Below are 20,889 nucleotides of genomic sequence, written 5' to 3'. Positions count from 1 at the left end.
AGACAGTATATCATATGGACTGTTAATCAGAGACAGCTCACATCCTCTCAGAAGTTTAGGAAGAACCTAATTTTGATGCCACAATTGTAAGAGGTTGTTTCAGGCTAAGTCCAGGCTGTTTCCACCATAATATGAAATAAATATGAAGGGACAAACCACAAGCGAAGTCCCAGCAGTGCACTCAGATTTACCCCTGCTGTCAGTTGGGCGACAATAGAAAATAGGAGTGGTGTTCCTTCCCTGTCCCAAAGCTGTCTTTCCCAAATCCAAGCCCTTCTCATTGGTTAGCAGCAATACTGGCAAGCTTCACAGGGCAGCCAAATTCATCACTACAAATGAAGCTGATGCTGCAGTTACAGTCACTTGCCCCAGAACTTACTGTGCCTTGCATGTGCCTTGAACCATGCTGCCTTTAATCTCATGAATGTGAGAAGCTCCTCCCATGTGCAGGTTCTGACTCTGGAAGAACCAACTATCATATTTCAGAAATACCTGCAAAAGATTTCAGGTGACTACAATAAGCATAAGCAATAGACCAATTTAATTGCTTTGCTGTACAAGATGCCCACTCACAGAGCCTGAAGAGACAAGCTAACTTGAAAAGAAAGAAGAAACACATCCCAAAGTGTGTGTATGCCATGCTCTACTACAACTACACATGGTAGGGCAGAGGAGATAAAGCTTGCATCATGTGCCTACAGGTAATCCTAGGACTGGATGTGGCTCATGTTCACAGTACTTGTATTATATTGGTCACGGGTCAGGGCTAAATGCATGTGGACCTGGAAAGCTTTCCTATGCACAAATTCTCAGGCTGCTTGTAAAAAATAACTGTGATTTGCAATATTTAAAATCAAATAGTTGCCATGGGTTACATGTGGTCTAGAACCTCAGCTATAATGAGTCTGAGGATCAAGCCAGGCAGAAGTTCACATGGTTATTGATGGTTATAAGCTTATGCTTTCAGATCTCCATCAACAAAAAGCAAGCAAGTTGTGGTCCTCATACAAAGTTTCTATGAATTGAAGAAAGCTGCAGTAGTATTTAATAAATTTAGTAAGTTAAAGCAGTAAAACGTCACTACATACAGTGATTTCTTGGAGATATTTATTCAGATTTCTGGGAAAAAAATAAGTTCAGTTCCTCAAAATCCTCACAGAAATAATTCTATTTTTTTAAGTAGATGGTCTGAGTGTTTAAAAATCATCAAATAGCTACAGTGTTATTAATGGTAACAAACATAATAAATTTCAAAAGTTCACATGCAATACACAGAAGGAAAAACTTCCAAAGGATTTACTACAACCATTTCAAATGAGGCGGATGGGTAGGAGTGTGCAACTCCTATGATTCAGTGAGTTAATGCCAATATAGACTACAATTTTAGAAGTACTCAGCAACATTGTTGTACAAGAGAGGTCCCATTGTAGTGCACTGCATTAACAGCAGCAAGACCCTTGAGAATTTTCCAGGCCTTGTCAGCCCAGACTGCTTTGATGAATGGTATAAAGAGAAGATGAAATAATCGCTCACTAGTTTACAAGCACTGAAGTACAGCTATTAAAGACTTCTAGTCTACTTTATGACAGTGGCAGTCATGCTTGGCAAACAGGCAAGTATCTGAGCTTATGCTTGGTTGTCAGACAACCCAAAATCCCATGTTCATTTTATATCTCTGAGGCTTTTATACCTCCAAAGACCTACAGTTCTCCTTCCCATTGTATTTCCCTACAGAATTCAACTGAGACTAGCAAATTTAAGGGAGTTGTTCATCTGCTTGCAAGCACTTCGATAACAGCGTGTCATTCAAGAATGTCTATCAATCTTTTCTAGGTTGTTTTTTTTTTTTTGTAGTTGGTTAATTATAAGACAAACCTTCAGTACTTCAAATAGAAATTTAACAGACCATTTTAAGGAAAATAAACATAAGCATGAGATTAAAGACAGTGAGCATACTGTCATTTTATGGTTGGACTCGATTATATTAATGGTCTTTTCCAACCTAAATGGTTCTAGGATTCTAGACTTACACTCTGTGTCTTGGGGACAAAGCTGGAAGAATCAACTGGATCACCAATTCCAATTCTTTTCAATCAGAGGAAAATATAGTCAAGGGGTCAAGAAGACATCAGTCCTGTGAACACGAAGGATTAATCCTAATCCTGTTTTCCTAAATCTTCTACCACTGGTTTCAACCTGTGGTTCACAATGCAATCCAGGCAATAAAAAAACAATAATAATCTTTTGTCATTAATTTAATTTATGACCCCTCTCAGGAACTTTCTCAGAGGTGTAGAAATTGAGCACACTTGAAAACAACTGGCATAAGAAAGTACAGTTTAGCAATAACAGAATTAAGTGACAAGCACACCAGCCTAAAATACCAAATATCTCAAAGCTTCCTTTGGCCAGTCTAGTACTTTGAGTGATCCAGGAATGACAGTGAAGAGAAAGGAGAGAAGGAAATAAGGAATCTAGTAAAACATATGCACCTTAAACTACATTTCAAGAGGAAAATCCCTTCTTGGGCCCTACAGACAGGTCAGGAACAGGCATGAAGTATGTGATGATAACACCCCATGAGCACTGGGAAGAGGAATGCCAATCTCAATGACACATACAGAGGTCACAAAGTTCTGTCTTCCTTACCATGCTAAACAGATCAGAGCTAAGCAAACATAGGAGAAAATGCACTGAGACCCCCATCTCTCTTCACCTTGTAATTCTCATTCACCAGCAACCAGAGTTAAACTTCCACAATTTAAAACTTAATCCAGGACCAGCATCCAGAAAATCAATTGACCTTTCTTTATATCAAGGTAACAAACACTCTCAACAAGTTCACTTCCTATATCAATATTTTTCTATAGAAAAAGAGAGAAAATCAGTTTCTTGTAAAATCTCATCAAAAAAGGGAATATTATTGTGGGGAGAATGTAATAGTCCTTTTTTAAGCCAATACATCCATCTTGAGACAACCTTCAATATACTTTAGAACATTTCAAGCAATTTTATCAGCATTTAGGAAGGAAAAAGAACGCCTTGAGGCCAGTCTTGTCAGCAAATATTTCCCATCTTCAGTTTAAATCCTAATATTATTCCAGATGAATGCATTGCAGGCACAATTTTTTAAAGCACTGTGAACACTCTATTACCTTGATGGCCACACTTTTCCCATGTGAGCCATTATTTGCAAATATGGATATGCTGGAAAATCTTTTGGAAAGAACACAGGCACACTGCATACTAACAACCTCTCATTAAGAAACTTAAAGGACATTTTAAAATTAGATTTATTAGACCAAGACCAAAGTACACCTGCATTTGTCTGTCTCTATGGTTTCATGGAGTTAATGATTTTGTCCTATCTGTTAGGAAACTTTGCAGCCAAATGAAATTGATGTAATTTTTTTAAACGTCAATATAACATCACCAGAAATACTACAAAAAAAAGACAAAGAAAAAGAAAAAATAGAAATTCACATGTATACAAACCTTTTTTCAGGAGCAATTTCATTCTCCTCCTGCATGCTTATTTGAGTTTTAGACCAGCTTCCTCAGTTGGTTTGCATTTTATCAATGGAATCATAAGTTTTCCTATCAATTCTCAAGCTATTTATTAACAATGTAATAACATGCTAAATCTTGAAGATCCCACTTAAAATTCTCAGCTTCAAGTGCATTTTCCAAAGGCCCTAAAATCTACAATTATTTCCCAGTTAATCTGGTAATCTGACAAGCTATTTACAAATCATACATTCAAAGCAAGCCTGAAGAGACAGAGATGTATTTTAAAAGACAGACTTTTCTAAATCCATGTATTTATTTGTATTTCCTAAGTGAAATACACTTCACCAAAAACAGTAGTTGGGAACAGTTAAATGGCAAATTGACACAAGCCTTCATTTTGCCTTAAGGCACTTTCCAGGTGCACTGGAGCCAACAGAGCTTTCCCAATGCCTCTCCAGCTGTCACTACGCCCGTTCTACATTCAAAGAAATTCCTCCTATTTCTTCTTCAGCTTCAAAGAGAACAATCTTATCTTATTAGTTCACTGAGCTTACCCAGGGAGTGAACTGAGCAGGGCTGGCTCACACCTTTTCCCACCTGTCGTTTGATCATCTTGTGACTGAGTTCAACTTGATTTTAACTAGGTAAAATGTCATGTATGGTACATGTGCATGTATGATGCATATTTTTCTCTCACTAAAGATGCAAAATAATTTATTTCCCTATTAATTACCCCACATAACAGCACGTTCATTTATATTTTTTGCAAAAAATTAATTTCAGAGCCAAAACATCTTACATATCCTGCTTCAAGCCACTCTTAACAGCACCCTTTAGGGGATGTGTCACCCTCACTGACTCAGCACAACCACCCAGAATTTCTCAAGGCAAGAGACAAGGCTTCAGTTTACAAATAGTCCAGCAGCAATAAGAGACCAGTTAGCAGAATTATCAACATCCAGTTTAAAGCCCCATTTCAACCATGAGTGCAGGACATGAACTCCCAGTTTCGATCAACAAACTTTGCTTCTTGCATATCCATTGGGTGCTTTTTTGGAAGATAATTAGCCCAAGAAAGAAAATAAAGGGGCATTAAAATTATGACAATACATTATCTGCCTCCTAGTTGATGGGCATTTAAATTATGACAATACATTGTCTGCCTTCTAGCTGATGGACATTTTCTGAAGTATTTTTTGATCAAATTACCATTTTATTCTGAATGCACTTCACTGCCAGCATTGCCAGAATGCACTACAGCAAATATAATTGACCACCACTGTAATTTCTTTTTCACATTCCTGATCTTCTGCCATTCTTTAGAGCTACTGTGATGCTCTCAAGGAGCACCACGGGCTTCTTGTCCACATGTGTTCTCCATTTCCTTATAATGTCAGAGATACACAGCTTTAAAGGTTAAAATCTAAAATAAAATAGAGAGGAAAATTACCCATCATATCAGCAAAAGCAGGATGAGAGACTTAATTCTGTAATAGAAACCCCGGGCTCACTGCAGCAGGTGACACAGAGGAACCCTAGTGAAGCACTTAGTTTCCTCTGGCAGTGACTGAAAGGCAGCAAGTCTCCCAGAGACACACATTTCATTTCCATAATGCAGTTACATTTCTTTTAATATCAAAGGAAAAGACAAAACCTTCATTTTCTCATGTAGGTATAGTAACTACTTACAAACCTTAGAATACGCTCTGAAGAGACATCTGTGTACTGCTGCCAACAGATGTTGTCATCATGATGATTAAAATGCAGTGGAAATAGAATAATCCAGCAAATCACAAAAGGCATGTCCATAAAATCTATTGCATTGAGCAGTTGCAGGGAAAGGGGGAACTAGAGGGGGAATGCCATGCTACCAAACAAGAGGAGGCAGCTGAAAAAGCCTTTGGAGAAATTATTTATGTTTCCAAACCTCACTAGGAAGTACAATGATGAGTCTGCTATCCATACAAAATGAGACATGGTGGGAAGTGAGAAGATAGCTCTGAAAAGGACAACCACAGACAGGAAAGTGTATGTCTCACCCACCCAGATGCCTTTGAGGAACTGAATATTTGGTGAAGGACCCCAGGCATAGATATACCAGCTACAACTGTACCGTCCCTGGCTTGGCAATAAGACACTAAGAACAAACAAAACGGATCACAGAAGAAAGTCCTTCCTTACATAAATATTAGGTTACTGAAAAAAAAAATAATAAGGAAAGACAGCAAACTGCCTTTTGAGAATTAGGATTGCAGATTTGATTCAGAAAGAATCAGGCATTATTAGTCATGTATTGCCCAGATGACTCTGAGTTTTAGCTGACATTATGTTTTATTTTTAAGCAACAGTGTAAAAGCAAAGAGGACACTGAGCCTTCTTAAGGCATTGAGCCTTAAGAAACCCAATTGTGAACCAATCCTGACACACCAGAGCCTCTGCCACAGGCAGAGAAGGGAGGGAAAGATTACTCCAACCACCTGCTTTTAAGAAGGCTGTCTCTAATCACACTTGACAACAGCACTTCGGCTTGCTTGCACAGCTGACTTTGTGAGTACCCATCCAGAGGCAAGGCAGGACCCACCGGCTGCTGAAGCACTCTAACACATTTAATGGGTGCACTAACCACACAGCTGAAGATACTGCTTGTCTAGAAGCCTTGCTGGCAGACTTTCATCCGAAGTGTTCCCTAAACACTATCACACATACGGTCCATCAGCATTCTTATAATTTGATAGGTTGTTTCTAAGGGAAAAAAAAAATTCCAACCTAGGTAGTGCTGAAACGTGAAATTACTTTTCATGCTGACTGTGCATCACTTTAATCCAGATGTAGGCACACTAATTTCAAGCTGCCCTGGACAAGTGACTTTCTACAAGCAGAGGCTGAGTGAACCCCAACTTCTGCTAGACCGTATCTTTCCCTATCTTGTCCTGTGAGCACACTTTGGAAATACCTTTTCTTCTCTCAGGAAGCGAAATGCCTGCCAAGAAGTGATTATTTGCAGAATGATTACTTGCTAGTTGTGGCAGCCCTGCCCTTCTACAGCCTCTTTAAAAAACTAGACCCATGCTGTGCAAGCCTCTTGCTCAGACCAGGGGAAGCCCAAGCTTTTTGTGTTTGGGTCACTAAGTCCTAGCTGTATCAGAAAAACTGTTACTTCCACAGTAACTGAAGCACTTCAGGACAAAAACAAGCTGAAAGAAAAGAAAAATAAAGTTTCAGTGAAAATAAAGTTAAAGCCAGTAATTGGGTTGTTCCCTTTTATTTTTTGTGCACTTCAACATCTGTGTTTTGACCCTTACAGACATCACATTCTACATTTCTTTTCTCTGAGTGTGTCAGATAACTGTTCTCATTCCAAAAATGTGCTCCAGTAGGATAAAAAAAGGACAAAACATTGGTCCTTTAGAGTAAAATGTAGCTAATATTCCACACAGATAATGCACAATTTATACTAGAGTTTTCCTTGGGGTTCTAAAGCATTAAAATTTAAATAAAAATAAAATAAAGTCAAGTGTTTGCAAACACAAAGAAAAAACACTGAGAAGCTCAGTCGCTCTTCTTTTCACCATCCCAAGTTATACGTTTATCCAGGAGGAGAGAGGTTAAGGAAACAAAGGGCTATGGAAATGCTGCTCTAGACAATTACATGGTTTCACCACTGAAATTCTTACCAAGCAGCAAATAATTGGTATTTCCTAAGTATTAAGTAATCCTATAAAGCTGAGTCATTTACCTGCTGACAAAGACAATCTTCATGAAGTTTACAAACATTCACTTATATGGAAAATCCTTTTATTCACTGTCTAAATAAGTACAAAACAGATGATCGGTGAGTTCTTGAAGATACTGAAAATACTGCATCAGCAATGCTACTACTTAAAATCTCAAAGACTCAGATAAGTAATTTAAAAAGCAGAGGATTAAATGACTGGACTGAGAAACAAGATCCATAAAGAGAGGCTGGACCCACCGGGAGATTTTTGGTTTGAGATTGTTGTATTTCTTAAGAGAGAAAGTAATTTCTTGGCTGGATGGCTGCACACAAAGAGTTGTGGTCAATGGCTCAATGTCCAGCTGGAGACCAGTAACGAGTGGTGTCCCTCAGGGATCGGTGTTGGGTCTGGTCTTGTTTAATATCTTTTTGTCACTGACAAGGACAGTGGGATTGAGTGTGCCCTCAGCAAGTTTGTCGATGACACCAAGCTGTGTGGTTCGGTTGATACACTGGAGGGAAGGAATGCCATCCAGAGGGACCTTGACACACTTGTGAGGTGGGCTGATGCCAACCTCATGAAGTTTAACCATGTCAAGTGCAAGGTCCTACACCTGGGTCGGAGCAATCCCAGGCACAGCTACAGGTTGGGCAGAGAAAAGATTCAGAGCAGCCCTGTGGAGAAGGACTTGGGGGTGTTGGTCAATGAGAAAATGAACATGAGCCAGCTTCAGTGTGCACTCACACAGAAACCAACCGTATCCTGGGCTGCATCAAAAGGAGAGTGACCAGCAGGTCAAAGGAGGTGATCCTGCCCCTCTACTCTGCTCTCTTGAGACCTCACTTGGAGCATTGTGTACAGTTCTGGTGTCCTCAACATAAAAAGGACATGGAGCTGTTGGAACAAGTCCAGAGGAGGCCACGAGGATGATCAGGGGACTGGAGCACCTCCCATATGAAGACAGGCTGAGAAAGTTGGGGCTGTTCAGCCTGGAGGCTGGAAGGCTGCGTGGAGACCTCATAGCAGCCTTCCAGTATCTGAAGGGGGCTACAGGGATGCTGGGGAGGGACTATTCATTAGGGACTGTAGTGATAGGACAAGGGGTAACTGGTTAAAACTTGAACAGGGGAGGTTTAGATTGGATATAAGGAAGAAATTCTTTACTGTGAAGGTGGTGAGGCACTGGAATGGGTTGCCCAGGGAGGTTGTGAATGCTCCATCCCTGGCAGTGTTCAAGAGCAGGTTGGATGAAGCCTTGGGTGATATGGTTTAGTGTGAGGTGTCCCTGCCCATAGCAGGGGGATTGGAACTAGATGATCTTGAGGTCCTTTCCAACCCTAACTATTCTATGGTTCTATGATTATTCTGTTGAATATTGGGTGAAGAAAAAATGTTTTCTTACTGTCCTTTTACTCTGTCTCTGAAAGGTTGCTAAGGGAATAGTTCTCAGTAAGGTCAAGCAGCAGAAACCCTGCTGTGTGTTTTAATGTAGTCAAACACCACTAGAAATTAATGCCTCTTGTTTTTTTATACCTTTAAGCACTGGTGGTTTGTACTTTCCAGTATTAATTCTTACTGCATATCTGAATATGTAATAGGCAAAAGGAATAAAAACAGGCACCAACATGCCACAACAGGGTCAAAGGAACAGAACTTCACAAAAGCAGGGCTAGTACAGACAGAATCTTTCTAATAGGACATACCTTTAAGGCTATAAAAAGCACTCCAAACCCACAAACCTGAATGTAGTTTCAAGCACAGCAGTCAGGTCTCCAAATTATAATTAAATGCAAGCCATTAAGAAAAACATAAAAGAAATCTTTTCAACATATTTCTCATTTCAGATACTTAATTGCCTTAAAGTTATGTAAATGAAAGAAAACTTGGCATATTAGCATATCATTATTATCTCCCTTTGAAATTATTACAGATCTACATATGATATAAAATGAGATTCTCAACATGTTGCATTCGATTGAACAGTCTCACTTCAATTTTCTCATGGACAAGAATTCTAATAGCCAAAGAGCCACACTAAGGATTAGCATTGGTCCCTTTCCTCAATGAGGATTAAAATGGCAAGGATTCTCAGGATGGCACCTAGATTTCAGCTCCAGAGATGACACTTCTTTATGTAAAGTAGTCTGCATAACTTGTATGTGCCATGTGTCTAAAATGTTTCATTCCTTGGTCTGAAACCTGACATCTTTCAACAGGTTTCTAAATGGAAAGAACCACACAGCATTCCCCTATGTAAGAAAAATCACTGCAAGTTCTATTACATGAAAAAAAAAACAAACCCCTGTCAAAATGCAAAATTGAACATGTAAGCCATTCTTCAAAATCATCTCAAATATATATAAATTATGGAAAAATCTTTTGCCAGAAAAGCAATAACTGTGTGAGCCATTTTCATCCTACTATACATATATTATAAATGTTTGCTAAAAGAGTATATATATGCAGATGTCTGGTTTTATGTGAAAGTGTCCTGCTAGAATGAATGTATGTGTATATATATAAAAGACTGACACAGCCAGGATTCCAACAATGCATTTTAAGTAAATGTTTTCTGAGGGGCAAATTGAAAAAATACCTCTAAGCATGAGATGACAGAGACAAATAAAGACACACCAGGAATTCCCCTCAGAGGGAACTTATCATGAATAAAACCATGAAAAACTTCTTGATCTTTGCCTAAAAATGAACATGGGTTTGACTATGTTCCTCTGAAGAGGCAGGAAGTTAAATCTGAAGTAACTACTTCAGCCACACTCTTAGGGTGCTGTATAGTCTTATAGGCAGGCACTATTGCCATTCTATAACTAGGCTTTGAGGCCTTGTTTAGTTTTCCTTCCAGTAAATGACTACTAGTGTAAGCCATAACAATTTTAATAAACATGACGATACCCCCTCTGTTCAAAGAATGTGTAGTTTTAACTGCTTTCACAGTATGGCTCAACCATAGCATAATAAATCACATCAAAATATTAAATTCATCTCATTCTGCATGAAGACATAATTTAAACTGTAATATTAGGTAGTCAATCCTCTAATCATCTGTAGCTGGAAGATTCTGAACACAGAAAAGCTCAAGGCATATTCTCTGCTGGACACATTACAGTAAATCTAGCAATTAAATTATTTGTATGGAATATATGGGCATACATATATACATGCATATATACAGATCGTATTTCACAATTAAGGATTGTTTTTTTCCACCATTATTGTAACTAGATCAGGCTGAGGCAGTTTTGTATACTCATTTCACATTTACAGATCCTCCTCCACAATAAGGACTGAGTAAAGGTGCTACAAAGCACTCAGAAAAACATCTTCAAGAAAAAAAAAGAAATAAAAAGAGAAACAGAAAATATTTAATCTTGAAACATGTTTGCTAATATTTTTATCAATACTGCCTATTTCTGATCATTTGGGATAATTTCTAGCATGTTGGCTAATGATGTAGCATATTTTTGATGACGAAATCCTACAAAAAGAAACCCAACTGCAGCTACTTGATAAATGAGCAGGATTAGTGGAAATGACCATTGGGTACTCAAAAAGAATTGTAGCCTACCCTGTGGCTATTCTTGTGCGCAATGCCCTTAAAACAGATGGGTGACCCACACCCAACATGGAAACAACAGTATTAGCAGGTCCGTATATTAGAAGAGAGAGAAGAAATAAGCTTAACCTGTTATGTAGATGGAAGGGGGGGAATATTTCAGACAAAATCATTCTAACTGGAGCAGGACTCTGCTCCAAACAGCTCACATCAATGCTCCTGGTGTTTCCACAGAAAACAAACCAGCCAACCAGCCCTTACTACCTTGGGATGCTAAGCTGTGAGCCCACAGCAGCACCTACTGCTTCCTCTGACTCCTCATTGCCTGCTGCACCCCAATGCATGGCACTGCCTGGAGCTTGGTCCCCAGGCAGCTCAGCCCCATCAGAACTGCAAGAAGCCTGTGCAAAAGCAGAGAACATGGCTGGGATGTAACTAACCCAAATAGATCCTGTAAAAAAGACCTAAGCTGTAGCAGGGATGTGTGTGCTGGGGACTGCCTCCCAAAAGTACAACATATTTGGCACCTGCAATTAAACTGTGAACAGAACCTGAAGTGCCATGGCTGCAAAATAACAAATCACAAATGTAAAGAAACAACAAAGCAAAGGGGTATTTGGATGTTTGCCCACACTCTGTAGCCTGCCTTCATCCTCAACACCAAACAGATTCCTTTACAGCCTATTGACTCCTGTCCTGCGGAAGGTACCTGCAGGTCCTTGCTTTCAGCATAACAAACACACAGGAACAATTCTATGATTTGTGAATGGGAAGAGATGGACATTTTAATTGACTGTTTTCTTTAGCTCTGCAAAATACTCCAGTTTGTAATATACTGAGGCATGCAACTACAGAGCACGAAAACACAACCACAATGAAACAATGGTGTCCCAGATGTCTCCGCTTTGGCAGTCTTTAACAGGCCTTGGTCTGGTCTCAAAGGGCACAAGGAGGTGAAATTTTTAAGCCCATTCACTCCACAGAGCAACAGCTTTTAACTGCAGCAAACTGGTGCAGAAAACAATGTGTAGTCACAGAGCAAGGCCTCTCTGACCATGGGAGAAATCACCACCCTTCATGCTTCCTGGCTGGTGTTTAAAGTGTTGATAGCTCAGACTAAACCTAGAAAAAATCATGTAGCAATATGTGCTCAGAGTTCACCTGCCAAAAACTGCCAAACAAGACCCCATATCCTGACGAAAACAGTGTGAAATCTGTGTTGAAGCAAGCCACATCAGAAGAGCAGGTAAAGTTACATGACAATGAAAGACTTAAGAGAAACTACTGGAGAAAAATCAGTCGACAGTATATTGATATAAACCAATCCTTGCCTATCTGGCAGATAGCATTTTTGCATTATTTTTGTGTTTTACATTAGGAATCTAGGTACAGCCTATGATTTCTAGATAGGCATCAAATTCCCTAATCTAAAGCAGTCAAATCAATAAAGCTCTGTTTTGCAAAAAACTAATTTGTATATGCAATATTTTATGACTTTTATCTTTTTTTGTTTCTATTTGTTAAACTTTCCTTTCCCTCTACTCTTCCATTCTGATATTAAATATCCTGACTCTAAAAACAACCTTCCCTTCTGCAGCATGTGAAACTATACACTCAACAAAACGTCTTACTCCACATTTACATAAACACCTATTTGACATAGATTCACACGGTGCTAGACCTGGGCTTACCCAATGACAAGGGAAGGGTTATCACCAGGCCCCGGGGTATCTTTTCACAGCTGTTGTCCCCTTCTATATTTAATAGCCACCTAAAACCTCACAACAGAGAAAGCAGTCTTTTAACTTAAGTCTTAAGTCTGTATTTTTTCAGGACACAGCTTCTGGGCCATCTGTGGCTTTCTGGTCAGGGACACTTGCACTACTACTGAAAGAGAGTCCCAGGCTTGCAAAAAGAGCTATGTGCACATATCTCAAGACACGCGCAGACCCAAGCAGTTCCCTACCACTGGGCAATGCACACATGACAAGCATAGCTTTGCTTGAGATTTTAGCCAGATAAATAAACGTAAGAATAGCAACATAGCTGCTGAGTCCTGCTCTCCACATCTGTATTTCATCTTCGTTATCTACACATTGATCAGCTTATACCTTCTCAACAAATAAAACTCTTAGAAAGCAACTGTTGTAGTAACATGAATTATATGTGCTGAACCAAGACAGCTCAAGAACTCTGTGCTGATCTCTCCTCCACGATATCCAGTCACAGGGCACATGGGAAGGTTCAAAGCTGCACCAGGGGAGGTGCGAGGGGAAAGGAAGCCTTTCTTTACAAAGCATGTGGAACAGGCTTCCTAGGAAGGGTGTCAGTGCCCCAAGCCTGTCAGTTTTTAAGAGGCATTTCATTTTTGGTCAGCCTTGAATTGGTCCGGCAGTTGGACTAGATGATCGTTGTAGGTCCCTTCCAACCGAAACAGTCTATTCTATCTACTCTACACCAAGTATGTATCATTACCAAGTCCTACTGACTATGATAAGAGATCAGATTCACTCAATGGTATACAACACAGATATCCAAAAACTCAGCCGCTCTGAGTTGCTCTGAAACCACAGCAGCATGCATGGGACTGACAATAAACCCTTCTATGGAACACCATTCTTGTTCTCAAATCACACACTGATTTTCCAAATTTGTTCTGGTTTCCAGAGCTGACAGCATTTTAACATCAACAAGCACACATATAAGGCTGCCCAAATTAGAAACAATTCATTTGAAATTGCTATGCAGAGAGAACAGCAAGTTTCAGCTCCAGGAAAGCTACATAGATGTGCAAGCAAGCACCATCCGCCTGAGAAACAGGGTTTTAAAGTTTCACAGTTTCCAAGTAACTGTCTCCTTTGGATCCCTTCTCCAAAGAGCACTACAAGTATTAGCTTTCCTATGCCCCAGTTTTGACTTATGGCTAAGTATTCCACCTCTAAAAGCATCATTTCAGAAACTTACATTTTAGTTTTATTTGGTTTTTAGTTTAAACATAGAATCATGTTTTCAAGCCCAGCTAGAAACTTGTTTGCCACCCATATATCATACACACAGTCCCTTTTCAAAACCAATGGCAGGCTCAAAAATCCCAATTTGAACTGAAAGCTTTAAATTGTTTCTCATACCTTTGAGCTTGTTTGAATCCTTGAATCATAGAAAGGTTACCACAGTACTAGCTTGAATACACACCACACACAAACAGGCACTTATTATCTCACATTTCAATCACTTAACAGAAACTGAGCACATAGCTCTTTTGGAAGCAAGGATATAATTTAACATCATGTCTGTGATTTGAGCTCATTTCCTTAACACCATATGAAAAGAACAATGATTCCCCATGTATATTTTTTCCCATGACAGCCAGTGAAAAAGCAATTTTTCCCTCAAGTAATTCCTGCATACATAAAAGCAATATTCCACAAAATGTGATGACTACTTGCAAGCACAGACAAAAGTCCTATTTTATGTGTACACTAGGGTCTGTTGATTCTTTACTGTTACATCCCTTGCCGCTGAAGTTCCTTCCACTCACTTGCCACACTTTGTGATAGAATATAAGTTTGATGGGGACAAAGCAACCTTTTTACTTAACAGCACAACAGGATCTTGTTTCTGCAATGTATATTAAAATGAAAGACAAGACAGAATACAATTTACATTTTGTTAATTACTGTTCTCTCTGGCACCATTAACATGAATGCCCACCTTTGAAAAAACAGGATCTCTGTATTTTATCCATTTCAGCCACCAGAAACTATCACAGGAGTGCCCTTCTCTCTAAAGTCAAGTCCCTAAAGCTTGTTTTCAAAATCTTATGACACTTCTCAGCACCTTCTAGGGCAGAAAACTACACATAGAAGGCAAGGCTTTTAGTTCTGCAAATGCATTGCTCGCTCCTACCAAAAAAATCCTATAGTTCCTACCCATGCAGAAGTTCTCCAACTGCACAATAAACGCCAGATCAAATGCATGTTAAAGACTATCTCCATCAGCAATTAAAGTCTTGTTAAAGTGTAACAGACCTTGTTACACGGAAGGATGACTTTCCATAACTCTACTAGCACAGTATCATTGAAATGGAGGTCCTTGCTTGCAGCATCCTTTTAAAAGGACTTAAGGAATAATTTACCATGCCATCTCACAAGACTCTGCAAAAGACAATTCAAATAAAAACAATATTTGTGATTGGTTTGCTTGCATGAACTATTCTGGCAGTAGTATCACAATGGTCTATTTTTACTCCAAATTGGTTTTTACTATAAAAAGTTCCATCACTATGAAACTAATGCTTGCAACATTGATTTCCATGGTGCTGCTTAGCAATTCACTGCAGAAGAATAATGTGGGTGTCAGGGCATTTTATGTAGCAGCAGCAAGATCCTAAAAGCGGTCTGGGCAGCAGATTTGCTCCAGGTTATTTTGACTACTATAAGCAATATTATACCAAAATAAGAAGGACATCCGTACAGTGCGATACAATTAGATTTTGAATAGTCAGAATGACACCAAGTAACACTGGGCAGAGAGACACCGCTCAGTAAGAACAACGTGGCCAACTTGTACATCCTGTGGATCATTCTGTCAGCGAGTTGCATAAGTTTCAAAAGTAGGAAATTAAATAAAAAGCCCTGACCTGAACCAAGAAAGCAAGCCAGGAAATTGAGCAAAGTCTGATACTCTTATCTTGGCTCTCCCACTGTGGTAAGCTTTTACTCACAGATAGGATCATTTTGCAGTCCTCCCAAAAGAAGACACATTGCTATGCCTTAATCAAGTAGTGACAGAAAACAAGTTCTCTTTGGAATTGTGAACATTCATCAACCACTACCTGAATTCTCCAGTGTGGGGTCAGCTCATCAAAGAGCAATTCTAACTGCAATGGGCACATGAGGCCTGAAAAAGCACCTTGGAAGAGACAGTAAGAAATATCTTTGTTTACATATACTCAGGTAGCACAAAGATTTAGTATCAAAAAGATTAAAAATCTGACCAGAGTCTTTTCTGTGGGTCCATTGTGGATTTTCAATAGAGAAGTTCTGTTTTCACAATAGTCTTCAAAAATGCAATACAAATCTTCAAGGTTAGCAAATAAACCAATTAAAAAAGAAAACTAAATTAAATCCTAGTGGGTCAAGAAGAATGTTCCAGTTCAACAAAAACTGAGCAAAGGGACTCCATCCACAGGACTGTCAGATCCCAGGGCATTCAGAACAGTTTCATAAAGTTTTACTGCTGAGAAGAGACATTGTTGAAAGCAATTGTTCAGCCAGCCAACTACTGTCACTTCCATGAATATGAATAAGCTCCAATATAGGACACTGAGCTTTGCAAATGTATCCAATTGTTCAGAGTTAATCTTTGCCAATAAATCAACACACCATTATTTTTAGAGATTTTTATTTTCCTCTGGTGTCTGACTATGGGGGTAAAGTTTTGTTTTAAAGTCCCTTTCTTCCCATTTTCATAAAGGGTTTTTCCATACTGCCTTACTAAGCTTTGAGAGCAGCAGGAGGAATCCTACTGTCAACAGGATTAGACCCTTGAAAACATGGATACTGCTCTTTCTCCTGAGTGTGTGTGATATTACCTAGCACCTACTCCAAGGGGAAAAAAAAAGGGGGCAGAAGAAATTGTTCGGAGTTCATGAACATTAACATTTGGTGTAATTTTGTAGCCATAATTTACATGTACACAACTCGGCATAAATACATATGGATTAATGCAAATTTTCATACAGGGTAAGATTCACTCTGTGCTCTGTAGAACTAAGGGTAAGGCTGGTGGTGAATCATGTTTTAAAATATTCTAGTCTAGGTATATAAATAGCTCTCTGTTTCTAGAATAATTACTACTGAAAAACACAGCTTCTGAAATTACCTAGGCCATAATTAACCTTGGCTTCATTAAATCACAAATAATATCTTTCTAAAGTCTTATTTGTAAAGGCAAGCTGATTAATTTAAACGTTTCCCTTTGGAAAAAAAAAAAAAAAAAGAAGAAAAAAAAAAGAAAAAGAAGAAAGAACAATCTAATTGCAGTGATTTACCTACGTAGCTACTTGTCAGATCCTGTAAACTCTAGGAAGGTTTTCAGCCGGGGACTGAGCTACCGGACCCTCTTCCCCGGGAGGAGCTCAGCTCTCAGAGGGCCCAGCTGCGGCGGCCGGCCGCTCGAACCCTGCTTCTCTTTGGGGCAGACGCGCAGGGAGAGATGCCGACTTGCGCCCCGCAAGCATCGAGTGGTCCTGACCGGCCCCTTGGCGCTGCATGAAACCACCACCCCTCCCCCGGCAGGACCCCTTCATCTGCCCTGATAGCAGTGTAAAAGCGTGGGCCCTGCTGGGGGGGCCAGGGCGGCGGTGGAGGCCGGCTTTTGCTCCACAGCGGCGAAGAGAGGGGCCGCTTGTGGATCCAGGACCGACCGAGTCCCCCCGCCTTGCGTGCTGTGCCGTGCTATGCCATGCCATGCGGCTTTCCCACGGCTGCCACCGCTGGCCCGGGCTGCCCTGCGCATCCCGGCTGGGCACGGCACCGCCGCACCGCGCCGTGCGCTCCTTTTCCTTGTAAGACAGCGCCAACCCCCGACCGAAGGAAAGTTTCCAGGCGAGCGCCAGGACGGGTCCGGGTTCTACCACCGATGAAACTCCCTCCCCACCAACCGGGAGCATCCTCTCTCAGCCCGGTCCCTACCCGGCGCACAGCCCACCCGCACCGGGGCTGCCGCCCGGGACGCTCACCTTCCTGCACCGCATGGAAGGGGTTGTTGGCCTCTATGAGCTTGATGGAGTAAGTGATTTTCTCGCTCTGGAGGATGTCGTCATTGAGGTTCAGATCCGACACCGCCTGCTTGAACACCTCGTCGTCCTTGGCAGCATTGCCTTCGAAAATGGCACCTGAGAAGAGGAAGGCGACAGAGGGTGAGGAGGGTTCGGCCGCCCCAGACTCCCCCTTGTCGTTCCCCTACCGGAACCATGCAGCGCTCCAGCCAGTTCGGCGGGGGCACGGGACGCCTGTGGGGCCCGGACCCACACATGCGTCTGCTCGGGCTCGTCCCGAGCATGGGGAGGCTCAGATTTCCTCGGGCCACTTCTGCTCCACCGGCACTGAAGGTGCCGTGAGCCGGTGACGGACGCACCTCGCCAGTGACGGGAAACGGAGCAGGCTTGGGAATTTGACCAACTTTTGCTCACTGCTTTGCGGGTCCTTAGGCTGCTGCCTTTCGGGCACGGTTTTATTGGGGCTTGCATGCACACACGAACATGAAGCCCGGATTTGTGTCCATAACCTGGAAGCTTTAATTTCACTGTCCTGTTTATGCAGTTAACGTGAAAACATCTGGCGATGTGTGTTACATAAAATCCGCTCTCTACAGCGCGTATGTACGCCCACACTAGGCTTAACTGCCCGGCTCTTCGTGGAGGTGGGAGCTCTTTAGTGCTGGCAACAAAACAAGCAAACAAACGTTATCCCCTCGCCTGGAGAAGTCCTGCTGATTCACACTGTGGCTGGAACCTCCATGTACTGCCCATGCGAAATCTGGCCCTGCACACAGCATCTCTCCTTTCTTGCCCATCGGACCGCTATTTCCCCGAGGACTTTGCTCGCCACCACCACTCGGGCTGAAGTTTGTGCGGGGAGAAGCAGAGGTAACTCATCCTCTCCGCTCGCAGGAGAGCGTGGCACAGGAGAGCCGCGGAGGCTCTTCCCCCACCTCGGTCACGGCACTTCCTTGCGGTGTCCTCACCCCACCCCAGCGGGGCTGGGCTCGGTGCCGCCGGGGTCAGGTCTGCCCTGCCCTGGGGACCGGAGTCCCCGCAGCTGTAGGGCTGGCCCCGTCTCCTTACTGCCTCCGCAATGCTGTCTGCCTTGGCTGCGCCCCTAGGCTTCGGAGGCGAGCGGCGCCGAGAGAATCCCCCCCCACCCCGCAGGCGCCGGAGCCGCCCCTGCCGGGAACCTTGGGAGGTGGTCGGCCCCGTCTCCCCCTCCCCGACCCGGGTCGCAGGGGGACTTTCCTCCCGTCTCCGCGGAGCCTCCCCTCGCCAGGGTGGCTCTCGCCCCTGCCCCCTCCTCTTTTGATTTCCCCTCCTCCCGAAAAGGCCGGTGGGAATTACGGCTTTTCATTTCCCAGCCGTACTCCCGATCATCTGTACTCTCCTCGATCATCCTCCACAAGTGATTCTCTCCCCCCTTCTCCGCCCCTAAACATCCTCATTTTCGTTCCTGCTGGTACCTTTCAACACCAGCCAAAAGGTGACTGCAGAGACTCGCTTTTGCTTGCCAGGCTTTCCGCGGACGCACCATGCCTCGCTCCCAGAAGCCATAAAAGTTCACATCAGCCTTTCTTTTGCCCCTTATACATCCCTCTCTTCTTCCCACTGCTGATACAGCTTCCTTGCTGCCCAGGGTTTTAATGTAATGAGATCTTACTCAGACCACAACAGTTGCGCTCACAGACACACACGCACACAGCCGCTGCAAATCTTCATTTCTAACCCGTTCCTCCCCCTCCGCCCCGCATTCCGGTTCGGCTGACACCTGCTACGGCAGGGGATGATTGGGAACACGGGCTCCAGCTCCCCGAAAGTTTTCCCTACAAGCACGTTCGGGTTGTGCCCCACTCCCGCTGGGGTGTTGGGGGCGGCTGTTTGTTTTCGGTGGCGAGGAGGCGGGCGGCGGGGGGAGGAAGACAGCCTTCCTCCGCAAACAGGTCCGCACACAACCCCTGCCCCGGCGCACACAATCCTCCCCTACCCCCCCCGCCGCCGTTTCGCCCCTAACTTTACAACCGGGGGTGGGGGGGAAGGGTTCCGCTGCCTGTCGCCCTTCCCTCCGCCAGTCTCTCCGCAGAGTTGGGTTGAACCGCTGCCTATGACATTCCCACGGTTAAACGAGACGCTCCCTTTATTTATTTATTTATCCACCGCGTCCCTCTCCACCCCCGCCCCGCTCCCTCTCTTACCAATGTGGATGATGGAGTCCGCCCGCACCGACACGCACTGAAATATCCAGGGGAAAAGCCAGAGCATCAACACTTCCATTTCCAGCCTCTTGCACAGCACATCAGCCCGGGTTTGGTGGAGAGACCGACAGGGGAAAAGAAGCAAAAAGGCGCAAGGGCAAGCGGAGCGAGGCAGCGGGTGCAGGCGGGGGGTGCCCAAACGCCACCGTTTAGAGAGCAAATCCCAAATTCCCCCAGCACCCCAAGGATATTCCCAGATAGAGGAAAACGATGGGGAGAGGAAAAGGAGCCGGGGATATAAGAGCACGGAGGTAGATCCCGGGTTGGCAGAGCCTCCAGCACTCGGTGTGCGCCGGGGCGCCGGCAGACCGCGAACTGCGGAGCGGCCCCCCCGCCGCCGCCGCCGCCCGCCCCCCGCGCCACGTGACTGCGGAGCCTCGGTGCCGCCGGGGCACGGCGCGGCGGCGGGGAGCGGGCAGCGGGGTGCCCGGCATGGAGGGGAGTTCAGAGCTCCGAGGGGTGGCTCTGCAAGAGCAGCGAATTAATGGCAGTTAACGTATTTAGATGTATCCAGAATGATAATCTTTGATATATATATATATATATATATATATATGTATATATGTATATATGTATAATGTGTATATATGTCCCTGGGGGACCATGCTCCCAGCCCAGAAAGCGGAGGAAAAGGCGAGGCGGTAGCCAGCATCTCGGTTGCCGGCCACAGGCTAACAGTGCAGCCACTGCGTGGCCCCCACCTCTCCCGGAGGTGCACTGTCGGTGCGGTGCCCCCCCGCTCCCACATGGAGGTGAGTGCGGGGTTGCGCTCACTGCCGCTCTCCCAACTTCAGCGGCCGGGGGCATCGCGCCGGGGGGGGGGGGGGGGGGAGCGGAGGAGGGAGCTGCCCCTTCTTCCGCACGCTCGGGCTCGGGCCAGGATCCGCTTTTGATGAGTGGAATGGGAACGGGCGATTTTTACCCCGCCGGGGGGAACGAGGGGGTGGGAGAAAGTGGCACAGCAAAACCGCTGCTTGGTTTGTTTTGTTGTAGCTTTCAATGAAATCTAATTCAGAAATTGGACATGCTCAGGCTCAGAAGACTAATTCATCCCCTAAAACAAACGCA

At 43.3% G+C, this 20,889-nt stretch overlaps 1 protein-coding gene across 1 annotated transcript in view; it reads right to left on the bottom strand.

Moving 5' to 3' along the window:
- The window catches only part of GRID1 (glutamate ionotropic receptor delta type subunit 1), a 519,712-nt gene extending 499,872 nt beyond the window's left edge, over window positions 1–19,840 (bottom strand). Inside the window, exons 1-2 of the mRNA XM_034062148.1 lie at window positions 19,762–19,840; window positions 17,540–17,695 (exon numbers count right to left, since the gene is read on the bottom strand). Of these exons, the coding sequence (XP_033918039.1) occupies window positions 17,540–17,695; window positions 19,762–19,840 (235 nt within the window). The remainder of the gene's footprint in view (window positions 1–17,539; window positions 17,696–19,761) is intronic.
- Between the last annotated feature and the right edge of the window lie 1,049 nt (window positions 19,841–20,889).

Source organism: Melopsittacus undulatus, chromosome 4, assembly GCF_012275295.1.
Source record: "Melopsittacus undulatus isolate bMelUnd1 chromosome 4, bMelUnd1.mat.Z, whole genome shotgun sequence".
NCBI lineage: Eukaryota > Metazoa > Chordata > Aves > Psittaciformes > Psittaculidae > Melopsittacus > Melopsittacus undulatus.
This window is presented reverse-complemented; position numbering and strand designations above follow the sequence as displayed.